We start from the raw sequence: 16,604 nt of genomic DNA on the forward strand, positions 1-16,604 counted from the left end.
GCTGGTCCCGCACCTTTGGCGTACCCGCCGCCGAAGCTGCGGGACCAGCGGACCTCCCACAGGCATGCCGCCGAAGGCTGCCTGACTGCCGCCCTCACGGCGACTGGCACGCCACCCCCGCGGCTTGCCGCCCCAGACATGCGCTTGCTGTGCTGGTGCCTGGAGCCGCCCCTGGAAGTAAGGGTGGCAATAATGCGACCCCACCTTAAAATAACCTTGTGACCCCCTTGCAACTCCCTTTGGGGTCTAGGACCCCCAATTTGAGAAACACTGGTCTCCCCCCATGAAATCTACATGATATAGGGTAAAAGCACACAAAAGACCAGAATTCATGGGGGGAGAGCAGATTTCATGGTCCGTAACGCATTTTTCATGGCCGTGAATTTGGTAGGGCCCTAGTCATGGGATAAGAGTGAAGGTCCTCTCATGGATCAGGAACAGGTTAAAGATAGGAAACAAAGGATAGAAATAAATGGTTGGTTTTGACAAAGGCAAATAGTGGAGTCCCCCAATTATCTGTACTGGGATCAGTGCTGTTCAGCATATTCATAAACGATCTGGAAAAGGGGGTAAACAGTGAGGTGGCAAAGTTTGCAGGTGGTACAAAATTACTCAAGAATAAGATAGTTAAATCCAAAACTGACTGTGAAGAGTTACAAAAGGATCTCACAAAACTGGGTGACTGGGCAACAAAATGGCAGATGAAATTCATTGTTGATAAATGTAAAGCAATACACATTGGGAAAAATAATCCCAACTATTTTAGACCCCATAATTTTGTATGTATAGTTGGGATTATTTACTCAAGAAAGAGATCTTGTAGTCATCATGGTTAGTTCTCTGAAAACACCTGCTTGATGTGCAGTGGCAGTCAAAAAAGCTAACAATATTATGAACCATTAGGAAAGGGATAGATAATAAAACAAAAAATATCATAATGCAACTCTATAAATCCATGGTACACACACACAACTTGAATACTGTGTGCAGTTCTGGTTGCCCCCCATCTAAAAAAAGATATATTAAAATTGGTAAAGGTACGAAGAAGAGCAACAAAACTGATTAAGGGTACGGGACAACTTCCACATGCAGAGAGATTAAAAAAACTGGGACTGTGCAGTTTAGAAAAGAGACAACTAAGGGGTGAAATGATAGAGATCAATAAATCAGGAATGGTGTGGAGAAAGTGAATAAGGAAATGTTATTTACCCCTTCACATAACACAAGAACCAGGGGTCAACCAATAAATTAATAGGCAGCAGGTTTAAAACAAACGTAAAGAAGTACTTCTTCACACATTGCACAGTTAGCCTCTGGAACTCATTATCATAAGATGTCATGAAGACCAAAAGTATAACTGGATTAAAAAAAGATTTAGATAAATTCCTGGAGGATAGGTCCATCAGTGGTTGCTAGTCAAGATGGTCAGGGATGTAACCCCATGCTCTGGGTGTCCCTAAACCTCTGACTGCCAGTGTAAGATGAGGAGTCACCCTGTGGCTCCACAAATCCACAAGCCAGGAACTAGTCTGGTGACACTCAGGGCAGGTCTATAAAGCTCACCAGAGGACGAGCATCTTACTCTGTTTGCTGTTGCTCTAGGGCTTGGGAATCTTTCTTGTCTGATATTGGCAACAGACTCCTCAAGCCTTAGCCTGCTCCAGCCTTGCTCTTGCTCCAGCCCTGCTTTCACTTCGGTTTCACTCCCACAGCCACCATGCTCTGGACTCCTAATTCTGGTGCTGATCTCTGGCCCTGACCACTAGACCTGACCATCCCCATCATGGTTTCTGACAGCCAGATACTGGGACTGGACGACAGGGGATGGATCACTCAATGCTTGTCCTGTTCTGTTCATTCCCTCTGAAGTACATGGCATTGGCCAGCGTCGGAAGACAGGATACTGGGCTAGATGGACCATTGATCTGACCCAGTATGGCCGTGCTTATGTTCTTATGACAGACAGCTAGATCTAGAACTCCCGTTTAAAATTTTAAAAGAGTGTGTTGATTAAACCCAGACCATCAACCAGTCCTGACATGGCCAGGACAGTGCTGAGTAACCGGTGTTCCAGATAATGTCGCAGGAAGATGGGGCAGCACTAGGTAGCTATTTAAAATGCTGCTGTTTCTTTCTCTTGGCAGCAGCTCAACAGCCACATCCTTCCCTCCTTCCCTGTCTGCTTCTCCTCTGTTCTCAGTTGCCACAGCAGCTCCTGTCTCTTCCCCTTCAGCTACCTCTCAGCTTTTCACTGCAGTGAGCTGGAGTTGCTGCCAGCTGCTGTTGAGAGAGAGAGAGGCAGCTGGTAGGAAGCAGGGGAAGGGACCACTGAGCTGCTGTTGGGCAAGGAACTTACATCAGTCTCTGGAAGGTTGAAAGGGAGAAGCAGCCTTTGGGGGAGAAATTAGGGGGAAGCATTGAAGACCTTACTGTTTAATGACCCTAGGTTATGAGCCTGGATAAGGGGGAGGGAGGGTGTGTCTGTGTGGGTCAATAGTAATGGAGTAGGTGTGGAGTGGAGATGATTTAAGATGAAAAATTAGGGTCCCTATTCATCACTGCACTACAGTTTTTTTATGCCAACTAGGCTAGCATAAAGGGCTCACAAGGCTGGCATGAACACTCCCCCCTCCCAGTGCCCAGGTCACCCAGGAGCCAAGATGGAGGGCATATCCTCAGGTGGGGTGAGCAGGAGTAAAGAAGGGATGTTCTGTAGGGGCCTTTGAAGCAGAGATGCAAGATAGGTCAGTCTTCATAGCTGGCCTACCTAGTCTGTGCCAGTGCAAGCTGCTTTTCCTTTGTCCCTGTGCTGGTGCAGGAATGAATTCTGCACAAACAGCTCAGTGATAGGCAGGGCCGATGAGACGGGGGGAAAGCCAGTACAAATTTCCGTGGCCCGGCGGTCCGGAAGGGGGCCCGGGGCCCAGCTTCCCACCCCCTCTCATCGGCCCTGTTTAGCCGGTCTGCCCTTGCTGGGGGGCCCGAAAAGATTCCAGGCCCGGCTTCCCCCCCCTCTCGTTGGCCCTGTTGAGCTTGAGGTGTGGGTGAGCCACCCAGGAAAAAAGGTTGGAGAGACAGGCAGATTTGTAAATCATCAGCACAGAGATAATAGCTGAATCTATGTGAGTGGATTAAATCACCCAGTTTGTATTGATCACTGGGTAGCCATAAACTGTTAACCATAGATTTATAGCGAAGGAACAGAAAGCAGACATAAAAAGAAACTTGAAATTACAATGTATAGTTCAAGAAAAGAAAGACCACTGTGTGTATATATATATATATATATATATATAGTATATTTACAACCATTTATTTTAATTTCTTAAGCATCCATCTTAAGCCATGGGCACTTTTATACACCTTCTTTATACACTTAATGAGATCAGTGAAGTATATGGACATTCAGGACAAACAAACAACAAAGCCTACCTCCATTAATAGCAATAAAATGACCTTCCCATCGCACCTTTACTCCAAATTGCATCTTTTCTTTCAAACATTTGGGGAGGGTATGGAACATATAGCCCAAGCATGTAATTGCAGTTAAATAGATGTTTAAAAATGTGGCAGTGGACTGCAAATAACCATCTCAAACTAGTTAGGATTGTATAAGTTAAAACCAACATCCTGAATATCAACTGGAAATCTACAGGCAGAGCAGCCAGTGCAGATCAGAAACTGATGTTATATGTTTTATGTGACATACTGCTTAGGGAATCTGCAAAAGAAGAGGTCTCTCTGTGTTATTTTTTTTTTACTTCTTTATGATTATTAAAGAAAAACTGAAAGATTGTTTTGTCTCTCTCTCTCTCTCTCTCTTTAATAAAAAGAGTTTGGCTATGCTTGGTTTTTCCATTCAAAATTCAGGTCTTGCCTAACCTAGAAGTCGAAGACTCTATGACTACTGGAGCATTAGTGAAATAGTGATCTCACAAGAGCCAGGAATGAAATTTGAGCAATAGAGAGGAAGGGACGGCTGGTGAGACTATTTAAAATTCTTCTTCCCTTATTTAGGGCTTGTCTACACTGGCACTTTACAGCGCTGCAACTTTCTCGCTCAGGGGTGTGAAAAAAAAAGTTTCAGTGCTGTAAAGCGCCAGTGTAGACTGTGCACCAGAGCTGGTAGCTACTCTTGTGGAGGTGTTTTTTTTATAGCTCTGGGAGAGCTCTTTCCCAGCGCTGGTGCCGTGACTACACAGCCACCTTGCTAGTGAAGACATACCCTTAGTTGTTGTTAGCAGGTATTTAACTGCAATGCCTACTTAACATTTTGGATAATGGGCATCGTTGTCAAAGACCCCACATTCTGCCCTAGCTTCTGTGTCTGACCCGCCTCCAGATGTTGTCCCACGCAGACTGCATTACAGCAGTGCCCTTCCCAGATGGCTGATGCCCGGGTAACGTAGCACGGACTATGTATGAAAGGAAAGTTTTCGCAGCTGTGAGGCTGGTTCTTGTGCCATTGATTTGTGTGGCTTCAGGGATGCCCCAGGGCAACGTGACACTTGGAATGAGGGATATGTCGGGGAAACCGGGAGTGAGAAATTACTTGCCAATGGGGAGCCTCCCTCCCTCTCAGTGCGCTAGGCCAGGGACAATCCAGTTGGGCTACTGGGCTTCTCAGTGCATGGAGCAGACGGGGGGGGAGGGGCTGAGATGCAAAGGGAGGATTTGGACGGGACCTCCCCATATTGCGGATGGGGAGGGGGGCGTTGGTTTGGGATTGCCTGACTCTTACAAGTGGGCGCTGAGCTGCTACCTGTGGTGTAACCCCAGGACTCCTGCAGCTGGTGTGTCCCGTCCCCCCACCTTTCCCCTTCTCAGGCCAGCAGCAGCCTGGATGCAGGTGGATGGCTCGGCGGGCGATTGCTTTGGGCTAGCGGAGGCTTTGCTCCGGCCGCCACCGCTTGTCCATGCGGCCGGGCGCTCGGCTCTCCGCTGCTCCTGCCTATCTCCCTGGGATGCCGCCCGCCGCCGCCGGGTCTCTGGGAGAAGCCGAGCGGCCGCAGCCGGAGAGTGAGCGCGAGCCAGCGGCGGCCCCTGCGCGAACCACGGCCGGAGAGGAGACGCGGGGCCGGCGGTGAGCTGGGCCGGAGGAATGGACCCGGGCCGAGACGTCCAGTGACCGGGGGCAAGCGGACAGCAGCCGGGTCCGGGCCGGAGCGAGCGGGCGGCCCGCCCCCAGCAGCATGGAGCCGCCCCCGGGCGCCCCTGGCGAGCCCGCGCCCTGGGGGCAGGAGCCCTTCGCGGGGCAGGAGCCGGAGGAGCTGGACGGAGCCGCTGCGGGCGTGATGGACCGGATCCTGCTGGAGTCGGTGTGCCAGCAGCAGGGCTGGGCCCGGGTCTATGGTGAGGAACTCCCCGTGTTCACCGGGCAACCCCCCCGCTGTGCCTAGCGCCGCCGGCCCCCGGGGGTACCGAGCAACCCCCCGCCTCCGCTGTTCCTAGCGCCGCCGCCGCCCGTGTTCACCGGGCAACCCCCCCCCCCCCCCCCCGCCCCGGCCCCCCCCCCCCCATGTTCACCCGGTAACCCCCCGCCCCCGCTGTGCCTAATGCCGCCACTCCCCCCGTGTTCACCGGGCAACCGCCCCCTCTCCCCTCGGGCACGCTGTTGTCCTGGAGAGCTGTGCCCCAGCGCAAGCCTTTGGTTCAATTTCTTGCGCTCTGGGCGCACGCACGGGGAGGGCGAAGAGGCTGGAAATCAGAGTCGTTGCCTCAGTTCTTAAGTGGCATGCCCCAGAATTTTGGAAGCTCATGGGGGGGTGGGTGTCTCCCCTCAGACACTGGGGAGAAGTGGTGTTGCGCTCCAATTTTTAGGTGCTGCAAATCACGTTTATACAAGTGCTTTGCTTGTCTGTTACTGTGAAGCTGTAGTTGACGACAAAGCAAAGCAATATAACGATGTCTGAGACCCAGTGTCTCAGGGTTGAGAAGCTGCTCGGAGCTGTCTCTGCAATCAACTCTTTGCAAGTGAATAATGAAAACAGAGTAACTTCTGAGAGAGAGAGATCGCGCGTATGTAGGTAAAGCCAAACTCCTGGCACAGCCTCTGCTCTCTCCCCATCTCCCACCCCTTAAAAGAGCAGCTCTGTTCAGCTGTGAACGCTGTTGTCAGAAACAGCCCTACAGATTAGGTTTCAGAATGTGCTATTGTTTACAGTCCCCTTTGTCAAGTGGCTGGCATGGGATTCCATCAGAGATTCGGCAGCAGGTTGAAAAGTGATGAACAGATGAAAATTTTTAGTGTCTGCATTCATCCTTCCTTTCTGGTGATTGCAACTGTTGAATGTCCCTATGTAAAGAGTTCTGATTAGCACCAATTTATAATTCCCTCTGAGGAAAAAACATAGGCTTTTAAAACCAGCCGTTTTACAAATTTGTTGGCAGGAAGCACTAGTTGAAATACCCTGTGATTCTCTCCCGCCCCCCCCCCCCCCAACAAATGCTAAAATGTCAAGATGTTTATGCTTAGCAGTGCAGGTTGAAACCCTTTGTACTGAGACTGTACAAGTCAAATACAGGATGTTCAATTTAAAGTACCCTAGGATCCAACAAATACAAAGATGTTATCATGGAACAATCTACATTTAAACCTTTTGTGTTGCTAGTAGTCAAGTACAGAACACAAATGTGCACTGTGCTTCATTTGCACCCCTTGCCAGCAGGGTTTCTGATTACTATTAATGAATTACTAAAGGCCTGGAAGATACTGATATGGTTGGTCCCGTGGCTCCATAGTTACTGCTGTATATTAAACTGGCATCTCTATTATTTATAGTAAAGGTTGATGAGAGTCTGGAAAAGGATATTAAAATCTTTAGCAATCTGGCTGCTGTACAAGACCGAGTGTTATTTCCTATTCTTTCTCAAACCCTCCCTGGTATGTAACCTCCTAAAATAAACCTGACTTGTATACCCAGCCTATTCCCAGGCTCTGATTTTGTTTTTAGCAGCAGTATATGCTCTAAGTTGAAACATCATGAAACTTGAGGCTCTTGACCAGTGTCTAAATAGTGGATTAGTGTTTTATTTGTCTTTCTGTACTTCTGCCTTCTCTTCTATTTGCTCAAAGCATCTCACAGTAGTTACTCCTGTTACTTGCCTCTAAGCGAAGATTACTCTCCAGCCAGGATCTTGCTTTCCCTCCAGAGAAATACTTGACAGTCCAAACATGTCTTGTGCTCTTAATGGTTGCAATATTTGAGTACACAGTTGCTATATTACCTCTACCTAACACAACTCAAAGTACTTCAAAGGGCTTCACAGGTTCTTGATTAAATCCAAACCTGTCATGTCCTCATGGTTTCACTCTAGAGGACACTAATTTTATCCCCCTGAAAGAATGAATCCCCCTGACCAGACTCCACAACTTGTTCCTAGTCTACATGGTTAGGAACAAGTGGTCTTTGATGCCGGTGTCATTCTCTGTGTAGCATCACTCCTGAAGCATAAACATGTTATCTCCAGGATGTCTGAGAACAACTAGTGGCTGAGAAACAATTGACTGCTCTTCGTTTTAGTGGGTACCACCAAAGTTGGTTTTTGTCAGGTATCAATGGGGAAATCAGGCCATCATTGCTATGGAAGATACATCATATCCAAAAGATCTTCATCCTTCATATTGAAACTGTAACTAGACAGTGCTGGGAGATTAGATGATTGTTGTCTTGTGTCTTGTATAGTACTACGCAAAGTGGTGCTTAACAACATAGTTACACCGATAACACTTTCCTCTCCCTCTTTCCTTTTAGTAGTATCAGCTTAGTGTGTAAGTGATTGCAGAACATAGTGGAGGTTGTGTTTTTTTTTTTTTTTAGAAGGATAGTGTGAACAGAGTACAGAAGAGAGCAGTTTAGCACTGAGCTGTATACTTGTTTAGAATTTTTCCTAAGGTCAAGTCGTGGAGCAAAATGAGAATGTACTTGTGGGGAGAATGTCTGGCACCAGACAATCTGATTGTTGCAGGATATAACCTTGGGTATTAGTGGAAGCAGTAATGCAATTTCAAAATTAGCCATGGTGTAAAACATTAGTTGTTGATAAAGTCACATTGTACATCCTGTTTTGTGATGTCTGACACTCGCATGCAGGCAGAAATAGTCTGATTTGCCTGTGTACCAGTACAACTAGCTCAAAGGCTGTAGAAGTTAGAGATGTATTCAAACATGATTGTTCAATAAAAGTGAATTTTGTAACCCAAGGGCTGCAGGTTTTTTAGTTATCAAAACAAAGTAATTATTAGTTCTTATCTTCAGATGAAGAGATCTGGTGGTGCTAATGTCTTCTCTTCCTCCCTGCAGAATTGCATTTTGTTTTGATAGTAAACAAATATTTCAGCCTGCTTACTATTGCTTGTGATCCTTTCACAGATTTATCTGACTAAGTTTGTGGGGAGTAAGTCAAATTGAAGCAATGCCATGTTTGTACACAACTAAATATGGATTTCAAATCTACAAGTGACAAATGTATAACATATTTTAGTTATTTATAGCATTAAAGACTTGCACAGTTGGTTGAAGAACCACAGCGGCATAGCTAAGGGAAAGGGGAGCAGAAAGCCCAGCCTTACAGTCTGTTGTCTAATAAATTAATACTAACTATTTCACTATAAATAAGTGTGTGGGAAGCATATCTAATGTGAAATATTAAGTACAATTTTCTGTCATGGCAAGAAGAGGAGTTATATAATAGCTATTTACTTTCTTTTCTGAATGTTTTTTATGAACACAGACAACAAAGTATGCTTTTGGATTGTTCAGAATGAAAGTTAATTATCTGAGAAGTGATTCAAACAGTGGAAATAATTATTTAAAGCAAATGAGTTCTGCGCCCTCTTACTGAAATCTGATTATTTTTGTGCATCTCTGTTCTGTAACTGCATACTGTTCAGTTTGCATCTATCCATGGAGCTTATTCATGATTGTTAGAGGAACCAGTCCAATTGTGGAGCCGGTAAAATTTCATCTGTAAGCACAGAGAAGAGGATTCAGTCGTAATATCCAATAATTATTGGTCTCTGTGGTATGCAAGTGGTATGACAATGATGTGAATGCAGTAGGACTTTACAATGTCTGGGATGTGATTTCAGAGTGACACTGAGGTCTTGTCTGTGCTCGCTGTGATATATCTAAATCATAGTCTAGTTATTTCTATATTTCCTGAGTTAACTTCAATAGCTAATCTTTAGCTTCTTTTTTCCACTGTTTTTTGCAGGTTTGACAGTTTATGCTTAAATGAATAGCTGATGACCTCCTAAATCTATGACCATATAATGCCCTTACTCAAGGACAACGTCAATTCCAAAATCTTATTTCTCCAAGCCTGGTTTCTGAATAATGGACAGTAACAGCAAATATGCGATTTGTCAGTGTGCTAGTTTTAATTGTTCATGAAACACAAGTCATGTGAATATTGTGGGATGCTGTTTCCAAGAACCAGTTTTGAGACACAACTAATGTGTACTAGTTGATGTCTTGCGTTAGAGTCCTAGCACGTGAGCAGTTTGGGTAAGAGGGAAGAATCTGTCTTGTCTTAACTAAGAGCCATAATATTTCCCTTATATACACACACAAAAATGTCCCTTTACAAGATATTCTAAAGCACCTACAGATGTTTCAAATCAGCCCCCTTCTAATTAAAAATAAACAAAAACAAACTAAGGCTGAATTCTCGGCACCCTCAATACCAACAGTAAAAATGAACAAATACGTTGAACAGTATGGCTGGTTGAATGTCCAGACTGTGTAACAATGAGTTATACAGCTAGAATTGCAGCACTTGTGTGAAATGTCCTGTGTGGTAGGGGAAGAATCAGATCTTGCCAGATTTATCTTCTGTCTCATCAGGTGGAAAACTTAACAATAATGATTGTCAAATTTGTTTTTAAGTTAGTAATTTTAAACTTAATTTTGAAGAGCAAGGGTATTAAGTATGAAACTGGAATTATCAAAGTATTTTGTGTAGAAAATAAGGCACACAGGTGTCTGCTAATTCTTGTATATTCATCTTTACATGCTGATTGCTTCCTTCTTTGATCTTATCTACATTTAAGAAACATCTTTTCTGTTTTTGAACAGTGGTGCAGCTATATTTTTGCTAGCAATAGTAGAAGAGCTAATACAAAGTAGTCTAGGACACTTTCATCACCTTTTCCTCCAATCCTGTGAATTGTATACACGTCTTTTGTACATGGTGGAAGAAGAGATTGCTAGTGGGGAAGGGAGTATTCTCTACACAGATTGAAGGGTTCCTCATTCCTCTGTGCATATTGATGGCTGAAAAATCCATTACTTGTTTTTAAAATGTAAAAGGAAGAATAACCCTAAAATCTATGGAAAAATTCCTCTTCTGATGCACTGAGTTTAATTCAAAATGAAGGAGAAAACTAGAATTCTGGTACAAGGTACAAATGGGTTGGGAAGATAACGCCTCTCTGGGGCTGTCATTTATTATGTGTTTGTACAATGCCTAACATAGGGGTCCAGCCTGGTTGTGGGCTTTAGGAGCTACCACAAGATATTAGTTAAAACTAATTTAAGAGAATCAAATGGCAAAGGAAGTAGGAGCTAAATTTATTACAGGCAAAAATGGTCACATTAGGTCCCTTATGGTAGTCTAAAGAAGAGAGGTTAAATTAAGCCAACGTTTTAAATAAATGAGCTTGATACAAATTGTAAATGGACAGCTGTACCCAGAGAGAGGATTTATTGTTGCCCTCTACTTGCAGTCACAAACCTGATGTTCAATTGATTCAGAGAATTCCCCAGTGTGTCCCCTGATTTATTTGTCTATACCCACTTGATGGACAGTTCTGCCTCTGCTGGCCGGCTGCAAGTGCCCTCAGGGGAGTGGGAGATGAGGACACTTTGTGCTATTGAAACACCCACTCTAGATAGACTTTCCATCACTGGGAGCCCTGTTCTTTTCCTGGAATATTGACAATCTTTCCTGGGGTATTAACAAGCTGCTGTGTCTCAGGACTAGATCTGGCCTAGTCTTTCTTGCTATTTCTTTCTGCAATAAAGCTAGGTATAGGAGTAATTAACATTATTATGTTTAAGAAGGTGAATCACAGAAAATGTTAGTCACATTAAGGTTAATCCATACATGATGTGATTCAGAGTTTAGCCTGAACTTGGAGTCTTGTCTTATTGTGTTTTCCCTAGGTATTACTTATCATTTAATATATTAAAATTACTCTTAATCTTTGGAGGCCCCAACAATATCTAGGCATTTTGGGGTAGTTTTAGGATGACTCTTTCTCTAAAAGTTCAGCTCCCCAACTCTTGTATTTCAGCCAGACTATTTATCTTTGTCTGAACATTTTAGTGTGCTGCTGTTTCCTATTTTTAAACAATAGAAAAAAATAGAGACGATAAGAGGAACATAACTGTGACTTACTCTGAGATCATGGGTTCCTTTCAACTGATATATTTATAGAGCCAATAAAAAGTAGCTGAGATTTCGGTTTTATTTCTTTGTGTGTGTGTATGTGTATATATATAATATATATATATATATAATTATAATTATAATTTTAAAAGGACATAGCAAACATGAAAATCACAACGGGCTTGCCTCCACAGTGATTTGGTCCCACAGATCATGTTAATGTCCACTAGGGAATGTACTGTGCCCCAGCAGGGTCCACATGGGTCAGTTAGGGCAGATTCAGATTTACACCCCTCTAGTATGGACTAAACTAGAGCATTGTGTAGACCAACCTATGGTTTAGGTTTTCTATCACTTGTAAGCACAGTAAACACCTAAGATGACTACAGCTGAATGGAGTAAGAGGAAAATATTTTGCTCCATTTTTTGACAGCACTTTGTGTTCAGTTTTTCCATTGTTGATGTTCAGTATGTTGCCTTTGAACATAGGGAAAATAAAATCTCTTAATTCATTAAAAGTAATGTTGTCTTTAAAAAAAAAAAAAGTCAGGATACTGCTTAAGAGATGTTCTTTTAGAATCTGGATTACCTTTTTTATTATTTTTTATTTATTTTAATTTTATTTTTTAGTTAATTAAAAAAGCAAGTTTGTATTCTTCTAAGTTGAAGTAGTAATATAATCAATAATATCTAGTAAGCATTGGGAAGTGAAGGGAGCCTTTGTGCTCCAGTAAATTGAAATAAAATTAACGAGTTTAGATTTTTTTTTATCTTCTGAAGGAAACTTTTACAGCTGGGAATGCCCCATTAAAAACTAGGCTCTATTCTTTAACCACTGGCCAGCGCTTAGCTAACACATTCATCCTGCAAACTTTGGGAAAACAGCAGATGTGCAGTATGTCTGATACAGATTTGCATGAGAATACCTGTGCACCTTGACTAGTTTTTGGCTTGATTAAAACTTACAAGCACCTCTTCTTTCACTATAGCATGATGAATGCATTAATGGCTTGATAGAAAATACATAATACTTTCTCTGTTTAAGCTGATAAGTAAAAATAGATATCTATTCAGCACTACAACATAGATATGCATGGTGCTTTACGGACAAAAAAATAGTCCTTGCCCTGAGGAAGTTTATAGTCTAAATTGATGACACAGATGACAACAGACAATGGGGTTGGAACTAGAGAGAGTATTACACAGTACAATATTATGAAGTTCTCTTGTTCTTTTATTGTATATGTAATAGTCTATTTTAAAATTTGCATAAAAATAAGTTTTTAAAAACAGAGATGGGAGTGAAAATTTGTGCTGTGTAGAGATAAAAAGCAGAACTTGATGGAGGTTGCATGGCCCGGGAGTTCTAGGAAGTTATTCGAGGAGAAGGGCCAGTATAGGGGGAAGATAACGGTGTCACTTTTTGGAAAAGGGAGTTGTGAAGAGAGATGGGAGAAAAGATGTTGATGTGCAGAACACTGAATGAGAGGATGAAAAGTTTTTTTTAAATTTTATGTGAAGGAGGTATACTGGCAGTGAAAGGACTGGTGGGAGAAGAAGACAAATTTGGGACATTATTTTGGGTAGACTGTAGAGGTTCAAGATAAGTGTCAGGGAGGTTGCAGTAAGCTAGGAGGTAGAAGACCATGGCACAGCCAAGGGTTTTGACAGTAGAGATGGAGAGGAACAGAGTTTATTTTTGTTTGGTGTTTTTATTTTATTTTATTAGATCTTGTAAAGGAATGAGATGTGATTTAGCAATGGATGTGAGGAATTGAGGATTACAGTTCTTCTAGGTAGTTTCTTTGGAAACTAGCATTTTTTTATCACACCCAAACAGTTGGTAATACTTGGTCAAAGTCCATTGTTTTCTTTCTTGATATCTCACCTTAACAAGATCTCAGTGATTAAAATATAAAGGCTGGGAATTTGGCAGTATAGTATTGCCAGGTTGTCGTCTTTCCTGTAACTTTGATAGCTTTATCCAAGATGTGGTGGCTTTTCTTTTTCAGGAGCTGGCTTTCAGTAATGGTTTTGAGTCATTTTCATAGCTAATAGGTATGATCTTCTGGGACTGGCAGGAATGTTGCCCCATCTTTGGACATTTTGTCATCTGTGATCTTGCCAGTTGTTCTGAGATTTTTTCATGTCGTGGAATCCAGTGGAAGGGGGAAGAAAAGAGGCATTCATTAAGGCAGTAAGGCTTTTAGAGCTCTGAAAGGCTCAGAGCTGTTGCTAGATGGCAGCTCTCCAGTCACTGCACTAAATGGTGTTTCCCCTACACTAACTTTTCCCTGTGGTGTAAAAGGGTCAGTAGACAACAGTGTGGTGCATTCTATGTGAACTTTGAGGTGAGTTGGGTTGAACAAGCTTGAAATCATGGAAACTTATTTTTCATTTCCTTGCTTGGATTTTGTCTCCTAAAAGAGGAAGTCTCCATGTAACTGTGAGTGAAGTGTAACGAATTAACTGTCCATTTCCTCTTAAAGAGGATATATCATGTGTGTATCCTTTTGTTACTGGTACTTAGAGGAAATGTGGGTGGAACTGAGTGTGATTGGGTCTTTCTTGATAATTGCTATTTCTGTATAGCATAGGTAGTTGAGAATTTAATGTATTTGCCTTTTGGCTACTCACATCCATTGATGGTTAAGTGGTTTTAGTTTTCACACCTATTTATCTTGTAATGTTAGCACAGTAGACTAGGGCACTAGCCCTTTAACCCCCTATAGACTGCAATAAGAACAGGAGTACTTGTGGCACCTTAGGCCTTGGCTACACTTGCAGATGTACAGTGCTGTGAGTTAAACCTGACTTTGTGCAGCTGAGTAGGGAAAGTGCTGCAGTCTGTCCACACTGACAGCTGCCCAGCGCACTGTCATGGCCACATTTGCTGCAATTGCAGCGCTATTGGGAGCGGTGCATTATGGGCAGCCATCCCACAGAGCACCTTTTCCCATTCTGGCGCCGTGGGTTGTGGGAAGGGGGCGTGGGTGCGGGGCATTCTGGGTCCTGTCCCAATGCGCTGTGATGCGATGCTTCGCATCCCAGAAATCCATTTGTTTCCGTCCATCTTTGGTGCCATCTTTCAACGGTTTCTGTGCAGCGCGATCTGTCTGCGGGAAATGGAGTCCGAACTGTTGAGGCGTATGCTGACGAGTCTCGCCAGCACGTCACGTTTGGCTGTCGAACTGTTCCTTAAGATCCAAAGCGACAGTGAGGGTGAGGAGTCCGACAGTGTTATCGCGCCACGTAACGCATACGACACAAAATTGCTTGTGGCATTCACGGACATGCTCAGCACCGTGGAACGCCGCTTTTGGGCTCGGGAAACAAGCACCGAGTGGTGGGATCACATCGTCATGGAAGTCTGGGATGACGAGCAGTGGCTAAAGAACTTTCGGATGAGAAAAGCCACTTTCATGGGACTGTGTGAGGAGCTCGCCCCCACCCTGCGGCGCAAGGACACGAGATTGAGAGCTGCCCTGCCAGTGGAGAAGCGGGTGGCTATTGCAATCTGAAGCTGGCAACTCCAGACAGCTACCGGTCGGTCGCAAACCAGTTTGGAGTGGGAAAGTCGACCGTTGGAATCGTGTTGATGCAAGTTTGGAAGGCCATTAATTGTATCCTACTCAGAAGAACCGTGACTCTGGGTAACGTGCAGGAAATAGTGGAGGGCTTTGCACAAATGGGGTTCCCTAACTGTGGAGGGGCGATAGATGGGACGCACATTCCTATTCTGGCACCACCCCACCTAGGATCTGAGTACGTTAATCGGAAGGGGTATTTCTCTATGGTTCTCCAGGTGCTTGTGGATCACCGTGGGTGTTTCATTGACATTAACACAGGCTGGCCCGGAAAGGTGCATGACGCACGCATCTTTCGGAACACTTGGCTGTTCAGGAAGATGCACGCCGGGACTTTTTTCCCAGAGCGGAAGATCACAGTAGGGGAAGTTGAAATGCCCATTGTGATCCTTGGAGATCCCGCTTACCCGTTAATGCCGTGACTCATGAAACCCTACAGAGGGAACCTTGACAGCAGCAAGGAACGGTTCAACTACAGGCTGAGCCAGTGCCGAATGACTGTGGAGTGTGCCTTTGGCCGTTTAAAGGGCCGCTGGCGATCTCTGTATGGGAAGCTGGACTTGGCCGAAAACAGCATCCCCGCGGTTATATCCGCGTGCTGTGCCCTCCATAATATTTGTGAAGGGAAGGGTGAAAGCTTCACTCAGGCATGGACCTCCGAGGTTCAACACCTGGAGGCTGAATTTGCACAGCCAGAGAGCAGGGCTATTACAGGGGCCCAGCGCGGGGCTGCAAGGATTAGGAATGCCTTGAGGGAGCAATTTGAGGCTGAAAACCAGCAGTGATATCTGGTGCCCTGCACGGGAGTGAAGTGCAGTAGTTCCAGTCTTTAGGAATCAGTGTCTGCTTAGCAGCCAAGCAGGCTTGCAGTGTCTGTTTATTTCCTGGGCTAAGGAGTCTTTAACTTTATGCAGTAATAAAGAATGTTTTCAAAGCCAAAGAATCCATTTATTGAAAAGAAACAAGGGGGTGGAGTGGGGAACAGTACAATCACAGATTCGCGTATGTCCTGTCTGGTGTGCTGTGCAGTGAGTGCTGCACTTCAGGATAGCTATACTGCATAGTGATGGGGGTTGAGTGCAGAGGGTAAGGGTCATGGTTTTCAGGGCTGGGTGGTGAAGATACTGGTGTTGGAGGCAGCGGGTGGCGTGAAGAACACGGAAGTTGGGGAAAGTGGGTTGGAGGTGACAGTGGGGCACAACGGAAAGAGTTTTGGGACAAGGGCTGTAGGGGGGGGTGGCGTTTGCGGTACTGTTCCTCTTTCTGCATGGCTACGAGCTCCTGGATAGCATCTGCTTGGCGCTCCAGGATGCTTATGAGCCTATCAGTGCCTTGCTGCCGTTGCACGGTGCTTTGCCGCCGGTGCGCTGCATTTTCCTGGCGGATCCTGCTTTCTCTCTCCCTCCAGTTCTGTGCTTTCTCATTCTCTTTAATAGATTGCCGCATCACTTCTTGCAGCATGTCTTCTTTGCTTTTTCGCGGTCTCTTCCTGAGTCTTTGCAGTCTCTGAGCAGGCGATAAGAGGGACGGCTGAGGTCTCAAGGTTGATGCAGCTGTATAGGCAAAATGCAACATTTAACAGAGGCAGCATTGTTTATACCAGACAGAGTAATGATTCCCCCC

At 44.5% G+C, this 16,604-nt stretch overlaps 1 protein-coding gene across 2 annotated transcripts in view; it reads left to right on the forward strand.

Annotated features, from left to right (window-relative positions):
• Positions 1 to 4,983: 4,983 nt before the first annotated feature.
• The window catches only part of LOC112105877 (ras GTPase-activating protein nGAP), a 275,040-nt gene continuing 263,419 nt past the window's right edge, over positions 4,984 to 16,604 (forward strand). For both annotated transcript variants that reach the window (XM_026655476.1, XM_026655477.1), the window contains exon 1: positions 4,984 to 5,352. In XM_026655476.1, the coding sequence (XP_026511261.1) occupies positions 5,193 to 5,352 (160 nt within the window). In that variant the 5' untranslated portion in view covers positions 4,984 to 5,192. The remainder of the gene's footprint in view (positions 5,353 to 16,604) is intronic.

Source organism: Terrapene carolina, unplaced genomic scaffold (genome assembly GCF_002925995.2).
Source record: "Terrapene carolina triunguis isolate 2854851 unplaced genomic scaffold, T_m_triunguis-2.0 Scaffold210, whole genome shotgun sequence".
NCBI lineage: Eukaryota > Metazoa > Chordata > Testudines > Emydidae > Terrapene > Terrapene triunguis.